The sequence below is a fragment of the Sceloporus occidentalis genome, unplaced genomic scaffold (genome assembly GCF_023333645.1).
Source record: "Sceloporus occidentalis isolate IW3139 unplaced genomic scaffold, rSceOcc1.0.p SCAF_2, whole genome shotgun sequence".
Lineage (NCBI taxonomy): Eukaryota > Metazoa > Chordata > Lepidosauria > Squamata > Phrynosomatidae > Sceloporus > Sceloporus occidentalis.
The window spans coordinates 38,057,378-38,075,421 of NW_028316982.1; the positions used below are offsets into that span (position 1 = coordinate 38,057,378).

Here is an 18,044-nt window from a genome sequence, read left to right on the forward strand (position 1 = left end):
ATTTATCAAGACCACTTTATAATCTTTCAGGTTTGTTGTTTGTGTGCCTTTAAGCTGTTTCTGACTTAATGGTGGCCCTAGAGGGGTTTTCTTGGCAAGATTGGTTCCAAGGAAATTTGCCATTGCCATCTTGTGAGGCTGAGAGAGTGTGACTTGCCCAAGGTCACCCATTGGGTTTCATGACAGAGCTGAAAATCAAACCTTAGTCTCCAGAGTTGTAGTCCAACTCTCAAACCACTATGCCACACTGGTTCCCAAACTTTCAGGTATTCAGTTTTTTAAATGGTAAGATTTTGGTCCAAAACACACTGCAGAAATAATACAATTTGAGGCTGCTGTAACTGCCCTGGTTCAATAGGAAATCCTGGGAACTGTAGCTTATTGTGGCCCAAGAGCTCTCTGACAGGGAAGGGGAAATGCCTCACAAAACTACAGTTCCCAGAATTCCCTAGGACTGAGCCAGGGCAATTAAAGCACTCTCAAACTGGATTATTTCTGCAGTGTGTTTTGGTCCCTTGTTGCAAGTGTCCTGGGACCTTTTACCTTCTCCTCTGTAGCAGATAGCCTGCTGAAGCTAAACACACAATCTGTTAGGATACCTTCCTGACCCCAGTAAGTGTTGGTAAACTCCAGAGTGGACAAATATGCTAAATCCTGTTCTATATGGTACTTCCATTTTCTTTTCTAGGTTGTTCATGATAGGTTTGGAGCATAACGCTGCATTGTTGAGCCAAAGTGCAGGAAGATCTCACTCTATTTGTTGTTTTGTAAATCTAATTTATTTAACTTTGTCCAGCCTTGTTGCCATGCTATATATAGAGCTTTCTCAAGCTTTGCTATCACAGGCTTGACTAAATAGTAAAAATAAACAATGCAAGCTGGAAGGGATAGCCTTGTAAATTTGCTGATGGATTAACATACAAGTGTAGGAGTTGCTATCTCAGGATTGTTGACTGTGAAAACAGACTCTTTGTAATACATCTTTTGCTTAGAAATGCAGAGTTACTGTTGTACAGGAATAACTTTACAATGGTTTGTATGTCCATTGAGGTGTAGTGACACAGAAGAGGTTCTGTGGATGCATTCAGAGCACCATCTGGTACATTTATATTGGGATTATGTGTGTTTGATCCTTTGATGCAAACAAGGTGTTTGAAGGAATTGAGCTATAATCTCAATCTTTGGCCATCATGCCTATGTATATACAGTGTGAGGAAACTGATGGTATGGGTTCAAGAGGTGATTAAAGCCTCATCAGATTAAGCAATCCCATAGTATTAGATCTCCCTTGGAGATACTAACAGGAGGGTTTGGGGAGAGGTTTGGTATTCCTGCAGCTCAGGTAGTTGCACTGAAAAAACAGCCTCCCTAGACAGCTGCTGGTAGCTGTTATCCACTCTGTTCCTGAATCCAGAATCCAATCCTGTTTCTGAATCTAGTTCCTTGACTCCTGACTGATACTCTTGCTCTTGACTTTTGGACTCCTGATCGACCACCTGACTTAGGAAATCCTCTTTGGTTCTTGCAAGTTACAGTTGCCCAGATGCTGATATTCTCCCTTGGGGCAAGGTGTTCAGGAGACTAGTAGTGGCCTAACTACAAGCACTCCCTGATGGAATGGCATATCTGTACGATTTCAATCTAGATTCAGTCCTGGCTTTGGACACCTCTGGCCAGCCAGGTGGAGGACTTTTGCTGAATGAGAAATAGAACATCATGATCCTCCTAGATTTCTTAGCCGCAAGACCAAGTTCGGAAGATGAGGTTTGCTCAGTACTTTGGAACTGCAATTCTTTTATGCTACAGTGTTCTGAGATTTTTGTGTTAGGCACCATACTTTTTAATACCTGTATGAAGCTGCTGTCTGATCCATAATCTAGATATGTGCGTACTCAGTATACTAATGATAGCATTAATTCTCTTTGTTATCTCAATCAGCTGTGTAGGTGCTCTGCAGAAACATAGATGCAGAAAGGGCTTGACAAGAGCCAATAAACCTCAATTACCTCCAGACAAAACAGCACTGCAGAAATAATCCAGTTTTAGGCTGCTTTAACTGCCCTAGTTAAGTGCTAGGAAATTCTGGGAATTGTAGTTTATTGTGGCACCAGAGTTCTGACAAAGAAAGCTGAATGTCTCACAAAACTACAATTCCCAGAATTCCCTAGCATTGAGCCAGGCCAGATAAAGCAGTCTCAAACTACTACATTATTTTTGAAGTGTCTTTTGGACCTGAGATGGTTCTCCTGTCCAGGGAAGTGGGGCTTAGCCTGTTTTTGTTGTTTCCTGTAAAAAAGCAGTCCTGTAGTTTTTGTGGAGGGGATGCAATTAGAACCACCTTTGTCACCACAGAGTGGGGTGACAGTGGGGCGGGTTGCCTTTTATGTGCTTTATCTGGTTCTTTGGCTGTCGTCAATATTGCAGGGGTTACTATATCCATTCTCTAATATTAATTAATTAGTTTTATTTATATCCCACTTTTCTCTCAAAATGGGACCCAAGGAGGCTCACAATTTGAATTAAAACAAACAACAATTAAACAATGGGTAGTTCAAAAGTTAAAAAAATAAACAAGCAATCACATTAAAATGTTAATTTAAAACAGTTTTAAGAAGGCTGTTAAAGTAGGATATTAATAATAATAATAATATACAATACAATTCACCCCAATTAAAAGGCCTTCTGCAACAAGAGGTTAGTACTCAAAGGCCTCAGTAAACAGAAAGATCTTCACTTGCCAGTGGGAAAAGAGCAGAGAGGGGACGGACCTAACCTTCCATAGGAGCGAATTCCAAGAATCCTCCCATCTGTGTCCTTACCAAAAGTACCTGTGAAGGTGATGGGAATGAGATAAAATGCTTCCCTCAAGAATCTTTAAACGTGGACATGCTCATGTTGGGAGATAAACTCTTTCAGATAATATCCTCCCATTTGGATTATTGTAATGGATTACATGTGGGACTGCACTTTAAGATAACTCGGAAGCTTCAGTCTGTGCAAACTTTAAACCAGTTTTTATCTGGTACAGCTGTGATTGCTCACTGCCATCTTAAAAGAATTATATTTACTGTCATTGTATTTGCAAGACTAATACAAAGGTGCTACTGTTACGTAAAGACCTAAATGGCTTTGGATCCAAATATCTTGAGGAATATTTCTTTCCATATCAGCCTGGCAGTGCTGAAGACCATGGTTTGAATCTCCGCTGGGCAAGTCACATACGCTCAGCCTTAGAGGAAGGCAAAGGCAAATCCCCCTGAACCAATCTTGCCAAGAAAACCCTATCATATGTTAGGGTTGCCATAAATCAAAAACTACTTGAGGGCATGCAAGGCTTTAAAAACCCTAATCTGTTCTGTTTTGAATAATATCATATGTGAGGGAGGTGGCCAAATCCCTCAAGAGCGGGATTGTTTTCAGACGATGTCATGCAACTTGGGCATTAACTTGACATTAACCCATGCAGAAAGCCTCAAAATAATGCCACTTTTTAACTTTGGGAAAATTCCAAAGTTAGAATGTGGTATGCTTTTGCGGCTTTCTGCAAGGGTTAATGTCAGGTTAATGTCAAAATTGCCCGACATGTCTGAGAACAATAAACCTCATTTATCCATCGGATTTGGGTGCTTTACCTCCTGTGTGATAAACTAAAACCTCTTGAGTCCCATTATGGGGGAAAGGCAGGATATAAATGTTAGTGTTGCATTTTGTTAAATTTTAAATAATTCATTATCTACATTGTTATATAGGCTGTACTGGAATCTGATCTGATTAATGATGGAATGACAATGTTTTAAGACAGATGATGACAGAAAATGTTTATAGATCTAATAGGTGTTACTAAAACATGTCTAATTTGCATGTTTCTACATTGCCTGTAACAGAAACTCCATCCCCACCCCACTTTTTGGGAGCACAACAAAATTTACTTTCTATACTGTTGGTACAATGCTTGCATAATTGTCTTTAGTGTAGCAAGAAAGCCTAAGGATTATAAATTTAAATAAAGTGTGCTCCCACCCCAAGAATGGGGGGAAATGTGGGAGCTCAAGCCCATATTAGTCAGTGGGTGATGACATATGTGCACCTGTGAATGGGCACATGCAGTCATTGACTAATGTGGGGTGATCCATGAGAGCACCAATGTGCAAATGGCTAGCCTGTCAATATGGGAGGTGCACTGTATTTTTGTGTTTTATACTTTTGAGAGTATGTGTTATAAGCATGCAAAATAATTGCATAAATAAAAGAACTCCCAGTGTAAGAATTTTGTAACATGTAAAGTGCTGCTTTTTTGTAAGTTAATCAAACTGATAATAGTTTGGGCTGCCTGTTTAGTAACCCTCTGATATTATTTTGGTTTGTTAATAGGTAGACGTTCTTCATCCTCAGCCAGGCTGGGTTGAATTGAACCCTGACAGTCTGTGGACGGTGTTTGTTGGTGTGGTGAAAGAAGCAGTTCAAGGTAATCATGACATTAAGAATGGCTATTGCAAAACACAATTTGAGTCACTGTTGCAGCTTTTATTTCATTTCATCTTATCAGAGTTTAGATCTTTATGATATTACTCACAATACAAACAAATACAGTTTGCCCTTCCCTAACACAGGGATCCATTCCGGAACCCCCACGTAAGGGGTATTTCGCATATGCTCAAGCCCAATTTAAATGAATGGGGAGAGTGCACATGGTGGTGTGGTGGCGTGTGCACCAGAGGCATGCACATCATTATCCCTTCCGGGGTGCGCTCGCCTTTCTTCTGCGTGTGAGGCGTGCCCGTGTATAATGCGGGCACACTAGTACAACAGAAATATACTAAAACAACAACAAAAAGGGGGGGACTTAAATAAACAAACACATAATGACCTGAATCCCTTTGTGAGTCCCAGCTAGAGGAGAGCAAGTGAACAAATGGGATTTACCTAAATGTTGACCATTCAACTGTTGCTTCAATGGACATTCTCTAATTGCAACTAACCAACAGGATTCAGGACAGTTTTTGATATCTTGCATTCCTACATGTTTAAAAACTATACACATGTTAAATGCTATTTGGTCTGGGCGGGGTATCTAATATCACATAATCATTCCACTAGGCTTGGTTGTACTGAACTCGTAGGCAGGTATGATAGGATTGCAGCTAAGTTCATTAATGAGTATACACACAGCATTATGCAGAATTTCTCAAACAATTAAAATACAATTCTAACTGCCAGCTAGTTGTAATTCATTTCTTCTCTAGAGAGACAGGGGAAATGAGAGGAGTGGAGGGTTGCATCTAGCCATGTGCTTGAATGAGTCATGATGGTCAGGACCAGTGGAAATAAATTTTGGAGTTGTGGATATTTCTTGAAGTTGTATATGACAGGCTGAAGCAGATTGATGTAAGCAGTTGACAGCTTCAGTGACCAAGGAAGGCATCTCCCCTCTGAATGACTGCCTGAGGTCAGTAATGGATTGGATGAGGGAAAATAGACTTAAATTGAATCCAAATAAAACTGACGTACTCGCTATAGGCAATCCCAATCCGGGTATGGTGATAAGCTCTCCAGTTCTGGACGGGGTCACACTTCCCCTAAAGGACTGTGTCTGTAGCTTGGGGGTGCTCCTGGACTCGTTGCTTCAGCTGTCATCTCAGGTGGATGCAACAGCCAGGAGCGCCCATTATCAGCTTTAGCTGGAATGGGAAAACCTAGAAACGGTTGTACATTCACTGGTAACCTCTTGTCTCGATTTCTGAAATGCGCTCTACATGGGGCAACCCTCATGCCACGTTTGGAAGCTGCAATTGGTCCAAAATATGGCAGCCATATTGGTGACAGGGAGTTCCAAATTTGATTCTATTACACATATCTTAAAATCCCTTCACTGGATGCCCATTTTCTTCTGGGCACAGTATAAGGTGTTGGTTGTTACCTATAAAGCCCTGCATGGCTTGGGCCCAGCTTATCTGGGGGAACGTCTCCTCCCATACAATCCTTCCCGCACTCTCAGGTCCTCTGGGAAGAACTTACTGCAGTTAGAGAGTACTAGACTGAAGGCAACTTCCCAGAGGACATTCTCTGTTGCTGCTCCAAAAATCTGGAAAGACCTGCCGGATAAGATCTGCCATATAACATCTTTGGAGGCCTTTAAGAAGGCAATAAAATCAGATCTCTTTCGGCAGGCCTTCCCAAACTGATCTCCTCAGAATTTCCCCTCCATTTGTTTAGTGGTACCCACAGGACTTTGATTTCATTTTATTTTATTAACCATTTTATTGGGAATTGTTTTTAATGGTATTTTAGGGTGGGAGGGAGATTGATAGTCATGTTTGATTTTATTGTTTTTGTTTGTTGTTACCCGCCTCGATCCAATACAGGGAGAGGCGGGATACAAATAATAATAATATTGATATGTATCAAAAGAAGGAGGGACTCCAAACTGAAGATATTATTATTATTATTATTATTATTATTATTATTATTATTATTATTTCTTCAGTTTGGAGTCCCTCCTTCTTTTGAAACATATCAATACTACCTAATGTAATGTATGTGCTTTCAAGCTACGTGTGGTCTTAAGGCAGCTGCATTAATTTCATAGTGTTTTCTTAGGCAAGGAGGAGCCCAGTTTACCATTATCTTCTTCTGAATAAAGGGTTGAGCCTCCCTTATCCAAAATACTCCAAAAACCAAAACATTTTTCATGGTTGGCTGAGATACCTTTGCTTTCTGATGGTTCAGTGTACCCAAACTTGGTTTCATGCACAAAATTATTTAAAATATTGTGTAAAATTACCTTTCAGGCTATGTGTATAAGGTGTATATGGAACAAGCTCTGTGTTTAGACTTTGGTTCCATCCCCAAAATATCTCATTATGTACATATATGCAAATATAGGTATTCCAAAATACAGAACACTTCCTGTCGCAAGCACTTTGGCTAAGGGATACTCAACCTGTATAGTCTATAATGCTTCCCGGTACTAACCACGTCTGGCCCTTCTTAGTTTGTGCATAGAACATTTTTATGACAAACCCTGGGAAATGTAACAGAACATCAGGAGGAAATGTTCCCTCTTTCTGTCATACGCAATCAAAATCACTGTCTTTGTGTCCAGCCTTTCCATTTATTCGTCTCATTGTCTGCCAGCTAGCTGTAATTCATCTGTTCTCTGGAGAGACAGGGGAAGTGAGAGGAGTGGAGGGTTGCACCTAGCCATGTGCTTGAATGAATCATGATGGTCAGGACCAGAGGAAATAAATTTGTTTTAAAAATTGAAAATAATCATAGCTTCATTTTATGTCTGTTCATAAATAGCTCCTTCTGTGTTTGGATCTTACTGTTAAGAAAATCTATATAGGATTGTAGCCCCATATATAAATAACACTTCTTTAACTGCCAAGTTACTTTCCCCCTCTCCTCCCACTCTTTCCTTTTCATTTAATTACTATCTTTGTTCCTTGCTTGTGAAAAAAATGCAATTGTATGGTACAAGGTTTGGGAGGCAAAGATGACTACTTTGCTGAAGTCTATTAGCTCCTTGAATTGATTTCTTACTGTGGTGGAGCAAAAGCATGCACAGAAGAGGAAGTTGCAAATTGATCACAAAAATATTTACTTGCTTGCTTCATGTTCTTCTTCCTGGGCTGTTCCTTGGAGGTGGGTGGAGGCACCATCAGACTCCTCTAATGAGCACCTCTCATTTCATAAAGAATTACAGTCAGCCCTTCATATTTTCAGATTTGACTTTTGCAAATGTGATTATTTACAGATTTGAGTAATACGTTATTTCTAGGAATCTCTAGGTCTCCCAGTACAACTCTGCTGGAAGCTGACCATAGAATTGTGATGGAAGAATAGAGATTCATAGAGTAAACACTTCTCCAAGCATTTGTAGGTCCTCCAGCAAGTGGTCAGCTTCCAGTGGATGTTAACTATAGAGTTGCACTGGAAGAACTAGAAATTCCTAGAGAGGTGTTGTCTCAGGTAAAAAATAGTGGTTTTTTTTTTTAATTTGCAGTTTTTGCACTTTCATGAGGGTCCTGTGTCTAACCTCAGTAAATGTGGAGGGCCCACTGTACTTGTATCTTTGATTCTTCTCTGTCGTGTATCCCTCAGATCCAGACCACAGCCAAGGCTTGTAGATTCTTTCTATACAATATTGCCAAAATCCGACTATATCTCTCCACCTCTACTGCCAAGATCCTGGTCCATGCCCTAGTGGTCTCACGACTTGATTACTGTAACATCCTCCTGGCTGGGCTTCCTCTTTCTCACCTCCGTCCTTTAATTTCTGTCCAGCATTCAGCTGCACGCATTATCACATCCACCCACCACTCTGACCATATCTCTCCTGTGTTGGCATCCCTTCACTGGCTCCCCCTCCCTTTCCGCATTCAGTATAAGTTCCTGCTGTCCACATTTAAAGCCCTCCATGGGCTGGCCCCTCCTTACTTATCAGACCTTCTTTCTCCTCACCTTCCCACTCGGGCCCTCTGCTCTGGTAGTCAAGGTCTGCTGTCACAGCCCAGGATTTCCTCTGCCCCATCCCGGATTCGCCCCTTTTCACTCGCTGCCCCTCACTCCTGGAACCTTCTTCCCCCGCCAGCAAGAGCATCACTTCTTTAACCAGCTTCAAAACGGAGTTGAAGACCATCCTGTTCAGGGAAGCGTTCCCAGGCATTGCATAACTGTCACTTGCTATTTGATGTTCTTTTGTTGCCTGTTTTATTGAATCATTTCCTGTATTGCCATGTACTTTATATGTATTATGCTATTAGAGAGGTCCCTTCCCCACCACCACTCCCTTCTCCTTTTGTGTCATGTCTTGTTAGATTGTAAGCCTGAGGGCAGGGAACCGTCCAATTAAAAAGATTGTATGTACAGCGCTGTGTAAATGTACAGCGCTTTATAAATAAAGGTTAATAATAATAATAATACTTGGATCTCTTCTTTCCAGAGAGCCCTTTTGAACGATCCACATGCTTTTCTCATATATGGGCTTGTCTGTCTGTCTGTGCACAGAGCAGGGATGAGTAAAGGGTGGAGTGTGGGCTGCACATGGTTCTCAGTCGCTTTTTTGTGCCTTTCAAGTCTCCTCAGTCCAAAGAGTCCAAAATACCTGCTGAAAAAATTCAGGAGTGCACTTTCCCCTTTACAAGTTTCATGCTAAAATTTAGCAAAGAACTGCTATAGTTGTTTGGGTTTATAGCACAAAGGTTCTCTCTCCCTCTCTCTTTTCCTCTCTGAAAGCTACAAGGCTAGCAGGAATAATCTCTCCCCAAGCACCAAACCTTTGGGAACCATCTTTCCCCTTATTTGTGAAGAGAAAAACTTGTTGCAGGTAGCATTACTGTCTCAGATCAGCATTACTGGAGGGAGAGTGATCAGGAGCACCCCAGTGGACTAAATAAATATATTTAAAATTTATAGTTAGTTGTTTCTATTTAGTTTTTTTCCCCAGTTGTTGAGGCACAATTTAATTGCTATTGACAATAAGTAATTATAACAGCTAACAGAGCAGGTCTTGCTTCAAATTTTTCTTTTTCTGAAACAATTTTCAAAATGCACTTCTTGGCTGGCCAGTTCCTAGACTTCATGAAGGAAGGATCCTCTGTTCAGCAATAACTATAGAGCGCCAGCTGCTTGCAAGGGACTTCATATGTTTCTTGGCTACTGCTGAGTGTACTGTCCCAAATAATCAAGGAACGTCTTCACTCAAATTGCAGTTATCAGAGAATTAATTTATATATATTCAGAAACTGCTGATTTATTCTGGATTTTATTTTATTTTAGTGTATATGTGTGTGTTAAATGAAATAAATTAATAAAATTATTTTTTACAATATTTAGCTAATTTTCCTACCTTTTAAGAATAAAAAGTAATATTTAAAAAAGTGTTTTAACCTCCAGTGTTTCTTAGACTGGCTTGCAGTTGCCCAACTCCAGGATTTTAACAATGCGCATTTGTCTGCTGGAGGGTGAAAGCACCTACCTCTTTCACATTGTGACATAAAGTATTCAAGTCATAGTGGGTTGGGTTCTTGCATCTTGTTTTAGTTTATTTGCAAAAGGAATACCAGTAAGTTCTTAAACAGTTATGAAACTTTTGGTAACTTGAAAACAGTGGGCTTGTGATCTTTTCTTTTTCCTTCGTGCTTCAACCCAGATAATTTTACTTAAGACCTTTGTATGTAGAACCCTTCATGCTAAATCTTTGCCTTCCTCAGGCCTGTGTGTTTTGTACTGTACATATAAGTTTGCTTTAGCTCAGGTTACTCACTCTGGAAGTGATTATATTTCTGAGGCACAGTGTCTGTTTTGTTTTCTATTTTCCTAAACTTTGAAGAAACATATTCTTGGTACAGTTCTTGACAGAATTAATTGCAGCAGTGCTGCTACCACTATAATCAAGGTAAAAACAGCTATTCCTTTCCTCTTCCTCCCTCCTCCTGTTTCTTGATAGTCACAGAATGTAGATATGACAGCACTGGATTCCAGAGTTATTTATTCATACAGACATGCTACTTATTTATTCATACTGACATGCTACTTTTGATCTCAAGGGATCCCAAAGAGGGAAATTTATTGTCCTTTGCCAGTTTTGGTCTGTAAGGCTCATGGCTGGCCAGGAAGAGGATTAATGGGCTTGTAATGTAATGCTAGTTTTTAGTAATGGAACATGGACGTATAGTTTCATATGTAAAAGAAAGAGAGACCTTGTTTTGTCTGCCTCTCGTGTCACTAAAATGTCAATGGGCTTATGGAATCCACAAATTAGCTTCTGTGCTGCTGACAAAATGAAGGAATTCCCAGATCTGTGTAGTTTTCTGGCACTTTTTCAAGTAAAACACTTCAAACAGGTACTGTTGCTTCTTTGGCTGAAATGTGGATCTAACCAGCTAAGCATAGCTCCAGCTTTGAATGGCTTCCTTTTTGTGTGAAATAAAGCTTGAGTGATTTCTTTCCAGAAGCTAATCTGGCTATTCTGTTACTGAATAATCTCTGTGCTTTAGAGCTTTATTTTGTTTTTATGAATGTTCACAGTAGTATGCAGAGCTGTCAGCATACTATCAGATTCTGTTTTGAAAGGAGTTGTATATTTTCATACTTGACCTTGACTCTCATTAATTTTATAAGTTGTTTATAATATCTCAGTGCCTTCATTCTTGTATATTTTTGAGGCAAAGCCCTTGCGCTGGCTTGGAGGCGGCATCTGAGCACAGTATTTAGATGTCGCATGCTCTGACATTGCCCCCATGCCACCAGGAAGCCGTATGGCTGACAGCATGTGCGCCGGCTTCACAGCATTTTGGCGGCACAGCGTTTAAAGGCACCGCGCCTCTGAAGAGCCTTAACCGCAGCGGAAAGGGCAACTTTTTTCTGCCCCAAAAAGGACCAGCATTTTGCCACTTCTTTTTGGGCCAGAAAAACACCAGATCAGGGCCACAGCGTGCAGTTGCCATGGCCCCAATCCAGCCTTCAAAGGGGTGGCATCAAAGCCCCTTTAGAGCTGTCTGTTTTGGCTCTCTGTTAATCCATTGTCTTTCCTGCCATATTGCTAAAATTCAAAGCTCTGAGTTTACAGCAGCATCTGCTGTCCAATGATGACAGCTTATAAAAAAAGACTTTGTGCATAGGTTTCCACAATTCAGTGCAGCTTCTTTGAGTAATGAATTAACAAATTGCTTTTATTAAGATATTGAATTAACTTTAACTTTATTCTCTCTGATTGTTCAATTGTTCAGTGTTCAAACATTTCTTTTAGTTGCAGGAATTCAAATGAATCAGATTTCTGCTCTTGGACTCTCCACACAGCGATCAACTTTCATTACATGGAACAAGTATGTAGAATGCATTCTGGATATACCAGACTGAAATTCCTCTGTCTTGTTGTAAATGTAGAAGCTTTCTGAGAAAATTGGCATGTGCTAAGATTCCTTTTGGTTTGATGGTGTTTGATCAATCAACTAGCCAGATCTTGAACAACTGTAAAGTATTTGAGTGTTAATTTAATGAAACTATAATTACAGAATGGGTTATGCTAGTTACACATCCCAGGTTAGTTATTAGTTATGAAGCAACCCAATTAAAATTGTGCAGACATGGAGTCTGGCAAATTGAAGGATCAGTAAAATAAAGTCTGTGCTAAAACCTCCAGGGGCCAAACAGCTTCTTACTGTCTCCCCACCTAAAATAAGTCTTTGACAAATGTGCTTTCTTCATCCCTCTAGGGAATATCTGTGGCAGTTCAAGTTGATGCACAAGATAGATAGGACTAGGATCCACAGTGGAATAATTGTCTTGGCTGAGGGAAAGCCCCCAAGGGATTGTCATGTAGCTATTGGGACATAATTACTGTATTACCAAAACTCTCCCACATTTGTTGGTTTTCATTAGAGCTTTTGGCTAATCGAGCTCTGAGGAAACTGGTACCACAGTTTCAGAGGACCTGAGATGTGGAACTTGCTTAGTGCTCCACCAACTAGGTTCCAAGGAATCTTTGATGAATTTACAAATTCATGTGAGAGTGTGAATTTACTTTGTAGATAATAAGGAAACAACAGTGTTTCTTTTGCAGTGTAACATAAGGACATGCAAGGGTGGTGAGGGTTTTGTTTGTTTATTTGTTGGTGTAACAAGTAATGAGCATCCACTGTTTCTTGTTTGGGAAGGGAAAGGAGGAGTGCTCCTCCTTACTATGTGAATTGACTGGAGAGACTATTCTTTATTTCTTTTTAAAAATTTAAAACAAATAAAGAGTAGATGATTGACCAGAATACCCAAACTGTAAAGACTTTATTAAGAAGTAAGCAATATTTACTCTTTAAGTAAGAAATGATAGTAAAAAGTTGTGTGCAGATACAGAAAAGTCAAAACTACCACTCATATTAAGCAAATGAATATAATGATTTCTTCTGTTAGTGAATGACTTTATGATTATGCAACATTCAAACAGTATTACAGATTTGCGGGGGGGAGGGGGAGGTTGAATAAATTATTTATTTGAAAAAGTTGTGGAGATAAATAGTAGGCTTAGGGTAGCCTGACTTAACATACCTACCTTTTTCAGAACCTTTGTAGATTTGAGGTACGTACTGCTCAAATCAACTAATTCTTTGAGAAGTGTTCATGCCAAAGCCTTGACCTGAACTGAAAAAATGTCATGTTGTGGAACTGGTTATTCTGCAGGAAGCCTGAATGCCTAACAAAGAGTACAGTGTGTTTGTTTATTAGTTTGTATGAGACTGAAGTCCTGTATTTCAAATGGACTTTATGTTCTTCACTGAGAAAATAAAAGTGTGGGATGATTCTTTTCTTTATACATGTAAACTCAGTGTATAATAGTGAAGTTTGTTTATGTGTGTGTTTGTGTGCCTTCAAGTCAGCTATGAATTTCATAAGATTTTCTCAAGCAAGGAATATTCAGACATGGGTTTGCAGGTTCCTTCTTCTGAAATTCAGCCTACAGTACTTGGTATTCCCATCCAAATACTAACAAGTGCTGACTCTGCATAGCTTCCATGATCAGAGTGTCTGGTGCCTTTATACTTGAAATTTAGTGTAAATGCATGTACTGGAAATTTTAAAGATGGGTTTAAAACATTAGGTCCAAATTTTAGCCAAATAATTTTGAGCTCTTCAGCCAAAATGCAACAGGAATCATTTAAGAATAGAATCATAGAATCATAGAGTTGGAAGAAACCGCACAGGCCATCCAGTCCAACCCCCTGCCATGCAGGAAATCCAAATTAAAGCATCCCTGGCAGATGGCCATCTAGCCTCTGCTTAAAGACCTCCAAGGAAGGAGACTCCACTACACTCCCGAGGGAGTGTGTTCCACTGTCGAACAGCCCTTACTGTCAGGAAGTTCTTCCTAATATTGAGGTGGAATCTCTTTTCCTGTAGCTTGCATCCATTGTTCCAGGTCCTGTTCTCTGGAGCAGCAGAAAACAAGCTTGCTCCCTCCTCAATATGACATCCTTTCAAATATTTAAGCAGGGCTATCATATCACCTCTTAACCTTCTCTTCTCCAGGCTAAACATCCCCAGCTCTCTGAGTCGTTCCTCATAGGGCAAGGTTTCCAGACCTTTCACCATTTTAGTCGCCCTCCTCTGGACACGGCTCCAGTTTCTCAATGTCCTTTTTGAATTGTGGTGCCCAGAACTGGACACAGTATTCCAGGTGGGGCCTGACCAGAGCAGAATACAGTGGCACTATTACTTATCTTGATCTAGAATATAAGATGAATTTATTTGATTAGACTAAAGATACATCTAGTCCAGTATTTTATTTTATTTTCCTCAGGTGTTACTTTTTTGTATATAATATTCTTCATATCATTTGACCACAGAATCCTTGTCAGCTATTTGTACAGTTTTTGTAAAATTAGCCCATTACAGTTATTGCTTAACAGGTGTTAAAGTAAGAAAACACACCTATAGTGTTTCTAAACAATTTCTCTAGCAATGAAAGGATACATTTGAAAAGTTGGAATAGTAGTGTAGAAGAATATTATTTATTCACCGTTCTTTAGTTTTGTTTATGACATTTCTATATTGTCCCTTAATCAAATTCTCTGTGTGTCTTACATGAAGCAAATGTACATGTGTATGTGCATGTGCATGCACGCCTTCAGGTTGCCTATGATTTAATGGGGTTTTCTTAGGAAAGGAATACTCAAAGGTATTTCCAGTTCCTTCCTTTGAAATATAACAGCAATTTAAATACAAAATAGAAAACAAAACTGTGCAGTCGAAAGCACCAAAGCAACATGAAAAGAAACAAAACTCAAAAATTGCAATATTTTAAAATTGGAACCCAGGCAACATGAGTTATTTAAAGGGCCTGAATGAGCAGAATAATTTTCATCTGGTATTGAAAAGACCACATAAATAGTCATATGTAAACCTCACCTTCCTTAAATGGAGGGCCACTAGTGAAACACTCTTTCCTGAACATTACAGGCTTTATTCGAAGCTAAATAAAATCTTAAGCCTTCGGTAGGTAGAAATGAGAGAAATAGTTCTTTCAGGCAGCCTAGCCCCAATCCATTGGAAGCTTTAAAGCTTAAAATCAGCACTCTGGCCTTGAAACAGTGTGGTAGTAAGTATAGCTGACAAAGCACAAGTATAATTTAATAAAACTGACTACTTTTTATGTTTTAGCTGTACTTTAATTGTAATTAATGTTGTAATATTATAAGTGTTTTTAACTCTGCTGTGATCCCGCCTCGATCCATTGGGAGAGGCGAGAAGATACAAATAAACTATTTATTTATTATTTATTATTACTTCAAGTTTCTAATAGTCCTATTTTGGACTAATGTAGAGGCAACTCTACATACAAGGCATTCTAGTACAGGGGGCACTTGGTATCCACTGGGGGTTGGCTGCAGGACCTCATATGGATACCAAAATCTGTGGATACTCAAGCCCCATTAAATACAATGGCACAGTAAGGTGGAATCTGGTACGAAACGACATCCATGTAGGCCATTACTCCTCCTCGGCTCTGTGGGTTCTGTGGGACTTATTGTAAAGTTCGCTATCTGTTTTATATTTCAGGAAGACAGGAAAACCTTTTCATAACTTCATCAGTTGGCAAGATGTGAGAGCTGGTGAACTTACAAAATCCTGGAACAGATCTCTTTTAATGAAGGTAAGTTAATATTCCATGTATTTCCAAAAAGTAAGGAGGGATGAGGTCATGAAAGTATGTTGAAATGTGTACAGTTGTGATTGAAAGTTTGTGATTTATTCCAATGAGGAAGAAAAATGGAAGATGTCTCAAGAAACTAGGATGGATGACTAAGGAACTTTCAACTGAGCTAAGTTTTAAACCGAACATGTATAAAAAATGGAAAAATTGGGAAATCACCAAAGGGGAATTCAAACAAATAGCTAGCATGTGTAGGAATAAAGTCAGAAAAAGTAACGCGCAGAATGAACTCAGGCTTGATAGAGAGGTTAAGAACACCAAAAACGACTTTTTTGGATATGTCCACAACAAAAGGAAGAAGAAGGAAACGGTAGGGCCACTGCGTGCAGAAGATAAAAAAAATGCTAACAGAGGACAGAGAAAGGGCAGAATTACTCAACACCTTCTTTGCTTCAGTCTTCTCAGAAAAGGCAAAGGGTGCGCAACCTGAGGAAAAATGGAGCAGAGGACAGAATGGGAATTTCAGCACAGAATAAGTAAGGAGATGTTAATGTATATTTAAGGTAAAAATGTTCAGATGTGACAATGTCTGCAGAAGTCTAAATTGGCTACAGCTCGAGGCCAGAGCCGCAGACGGATGTCCAAGGTCAACTGAACAAGACTAAATGTAAATATGATATGTCTTCACTCTGAGTGGGGATTGGTTTCTATGTTGCATAGCAACTTGTACAAAAGGAGTCTGGACTTATTAGTCACATTGTGGGAATATTGTATATAAGAAAATAAACGCTGTTCTAGTGAATTGTGGGAGTTTGGAGTATGAGAGTTGAAGATAGTGTGGTGTGACAGTAAGAGTTTTTGTACAGTAGTGACTAACTCGTGTTATTTAGAAACAAAGAAATAAAGCCCTCTAAGGAGTGAACCTGCTGGAGTCTGATTCTTTAATAAACAGCTGTTTCACTAGACATTGTTCCAGCAAGCTGAAAAGGCTGTTTAGAGTTTTGCTTTGTTGCTGAGTAGGAGAGGAGCCGGCATCGTCTTCCAGTTTGCACCAGACCGGGCACCAGACCAGGACCACGGGCAAAGTTCATCACCCAAAATATCAACAGGAGATAGTACAGGAATACCTGGTTAATCTAAATGAATATAAGTCTCCAGGGCCAGGTGAACTACATCGAAGAATATTAAAAGAACTGGCTAATGTAATATCGGAGCAATTGGCAATAATATTTGAGAACTCTTGGAGAACAGAAGCCCCAGCAGACTGGAGGAGGGGAAACATTGTTCCCATCTTCAAAAAGGGGGAAAAGGAGGATCCCAACAATTATCATCCAGTTAGTCTGACATCAATACCAGTAAAGATTTTAGAGGAGATCATTAAACAGAGAGTGAACATCTAGAAGGCAATTCCATAATCACAAAAAGTCAGCATGAGTTTCAAAGAAGCAAGTCATGCCAGACAAATCTAATCTCTTTTTTTGATAAAATTACCAGCTTGGTAGATGAAGGGAATGCTGTGGATATAGTATATCTTGCTTTCACTAAGGCCTTTGACAGGGTTCCTCATGACATTCTTGCAAACAAGCTTGTAAAATGTGGGATAGACAAGGTAACCATTACATGGATTTGTAATTGGTTGACTGGCCGAACTCAAAGGGTGCTCAACAATGGCTCCTTTTTGTCCTGGAGAGAAGTGACCAGTGGGGTCCCACAGGGTTCTGTCCTGGGCCCAGTGCTATTCAACATCCTTATCAATGACTTGGATGACAGAATTGGGGCATACTTATCAAATTTGCAGATGACACCAAACTAGGAGGAGTAGCTAATACCCCAGAGGACAGGATCAAAATTCAAAATGACCTGAATAGATTAGAAAGCAGGGCCAAAGCTAATAAAATGAATTTCAACACAGAGAAATGTAAGTTACTGCACTTAGGGCGGAAAAATGAAATGCACAGATATAGAATGGAGACACCTGGCTTAATGAAACTACATGTGAAAGGGATCTTGGAGTCCAAGTAGACCACAAGTTGAACATGAGTCAACAGTGCGATGCGGCAGCTAAAAAGGCCAATGCGATTTTAGGCTGCATCAATAGAAGTATAGTGTCTAGATCAAGGGAAGTAATAGTCCCACTCTATTCTGCTCTGGTGAGGCCCCACCTGAAATATTGTGTCCAGTTCTGGGCAACACAATTTAAAAAGGATGTTGAGAAACTGGAGTGTGTCCTAAGGAGGGTAACTAAAATGGTGAAGGGTCTGGAAACCATGCCCTATGAGGAACGACTTAGGAAACTGGGGATTTTTAGCCTGGAGAAGAGAAAGTTAAGAGGTGATATGATAGCCCTGTTTAAATACTTGAAGGGATGTCACAATGAGGAAGGAGCTAGCTTGTTTTC

At 39.8% G+C, this 18,044-nt stretch overlaps 1 protein-coding gene across 2 annotated transcripts in view; it reads left to right on the forward strand.

Moving 5' to 3' along the window:
• Positions 1-18,044, forward strand: part of GK5 (glycerol kinase 5) — a 41,816-nt gene that overhangs the window by 1,281 nt on the left and 22,491 nt on the right. For both annotated transcript variants that reach the window (XM_089509116.1, XM_089509117.1), the window contains exons 2-4: positions 4,372-4,465; positions 11,753-11,828; positions 15,553-15,646. In XM_089509116.1, the coding sequence (XP_089365242.1) occupies positions 4,372-4,465; positions 11,753-11,828; positions 15,553-15,646 (264 nt within the window). The remainder of the gene's footprint in view (positions 1-4,371; positions 4,466-11,752; positions 11,829-15,552; positions 15,647-18,044) is intronic.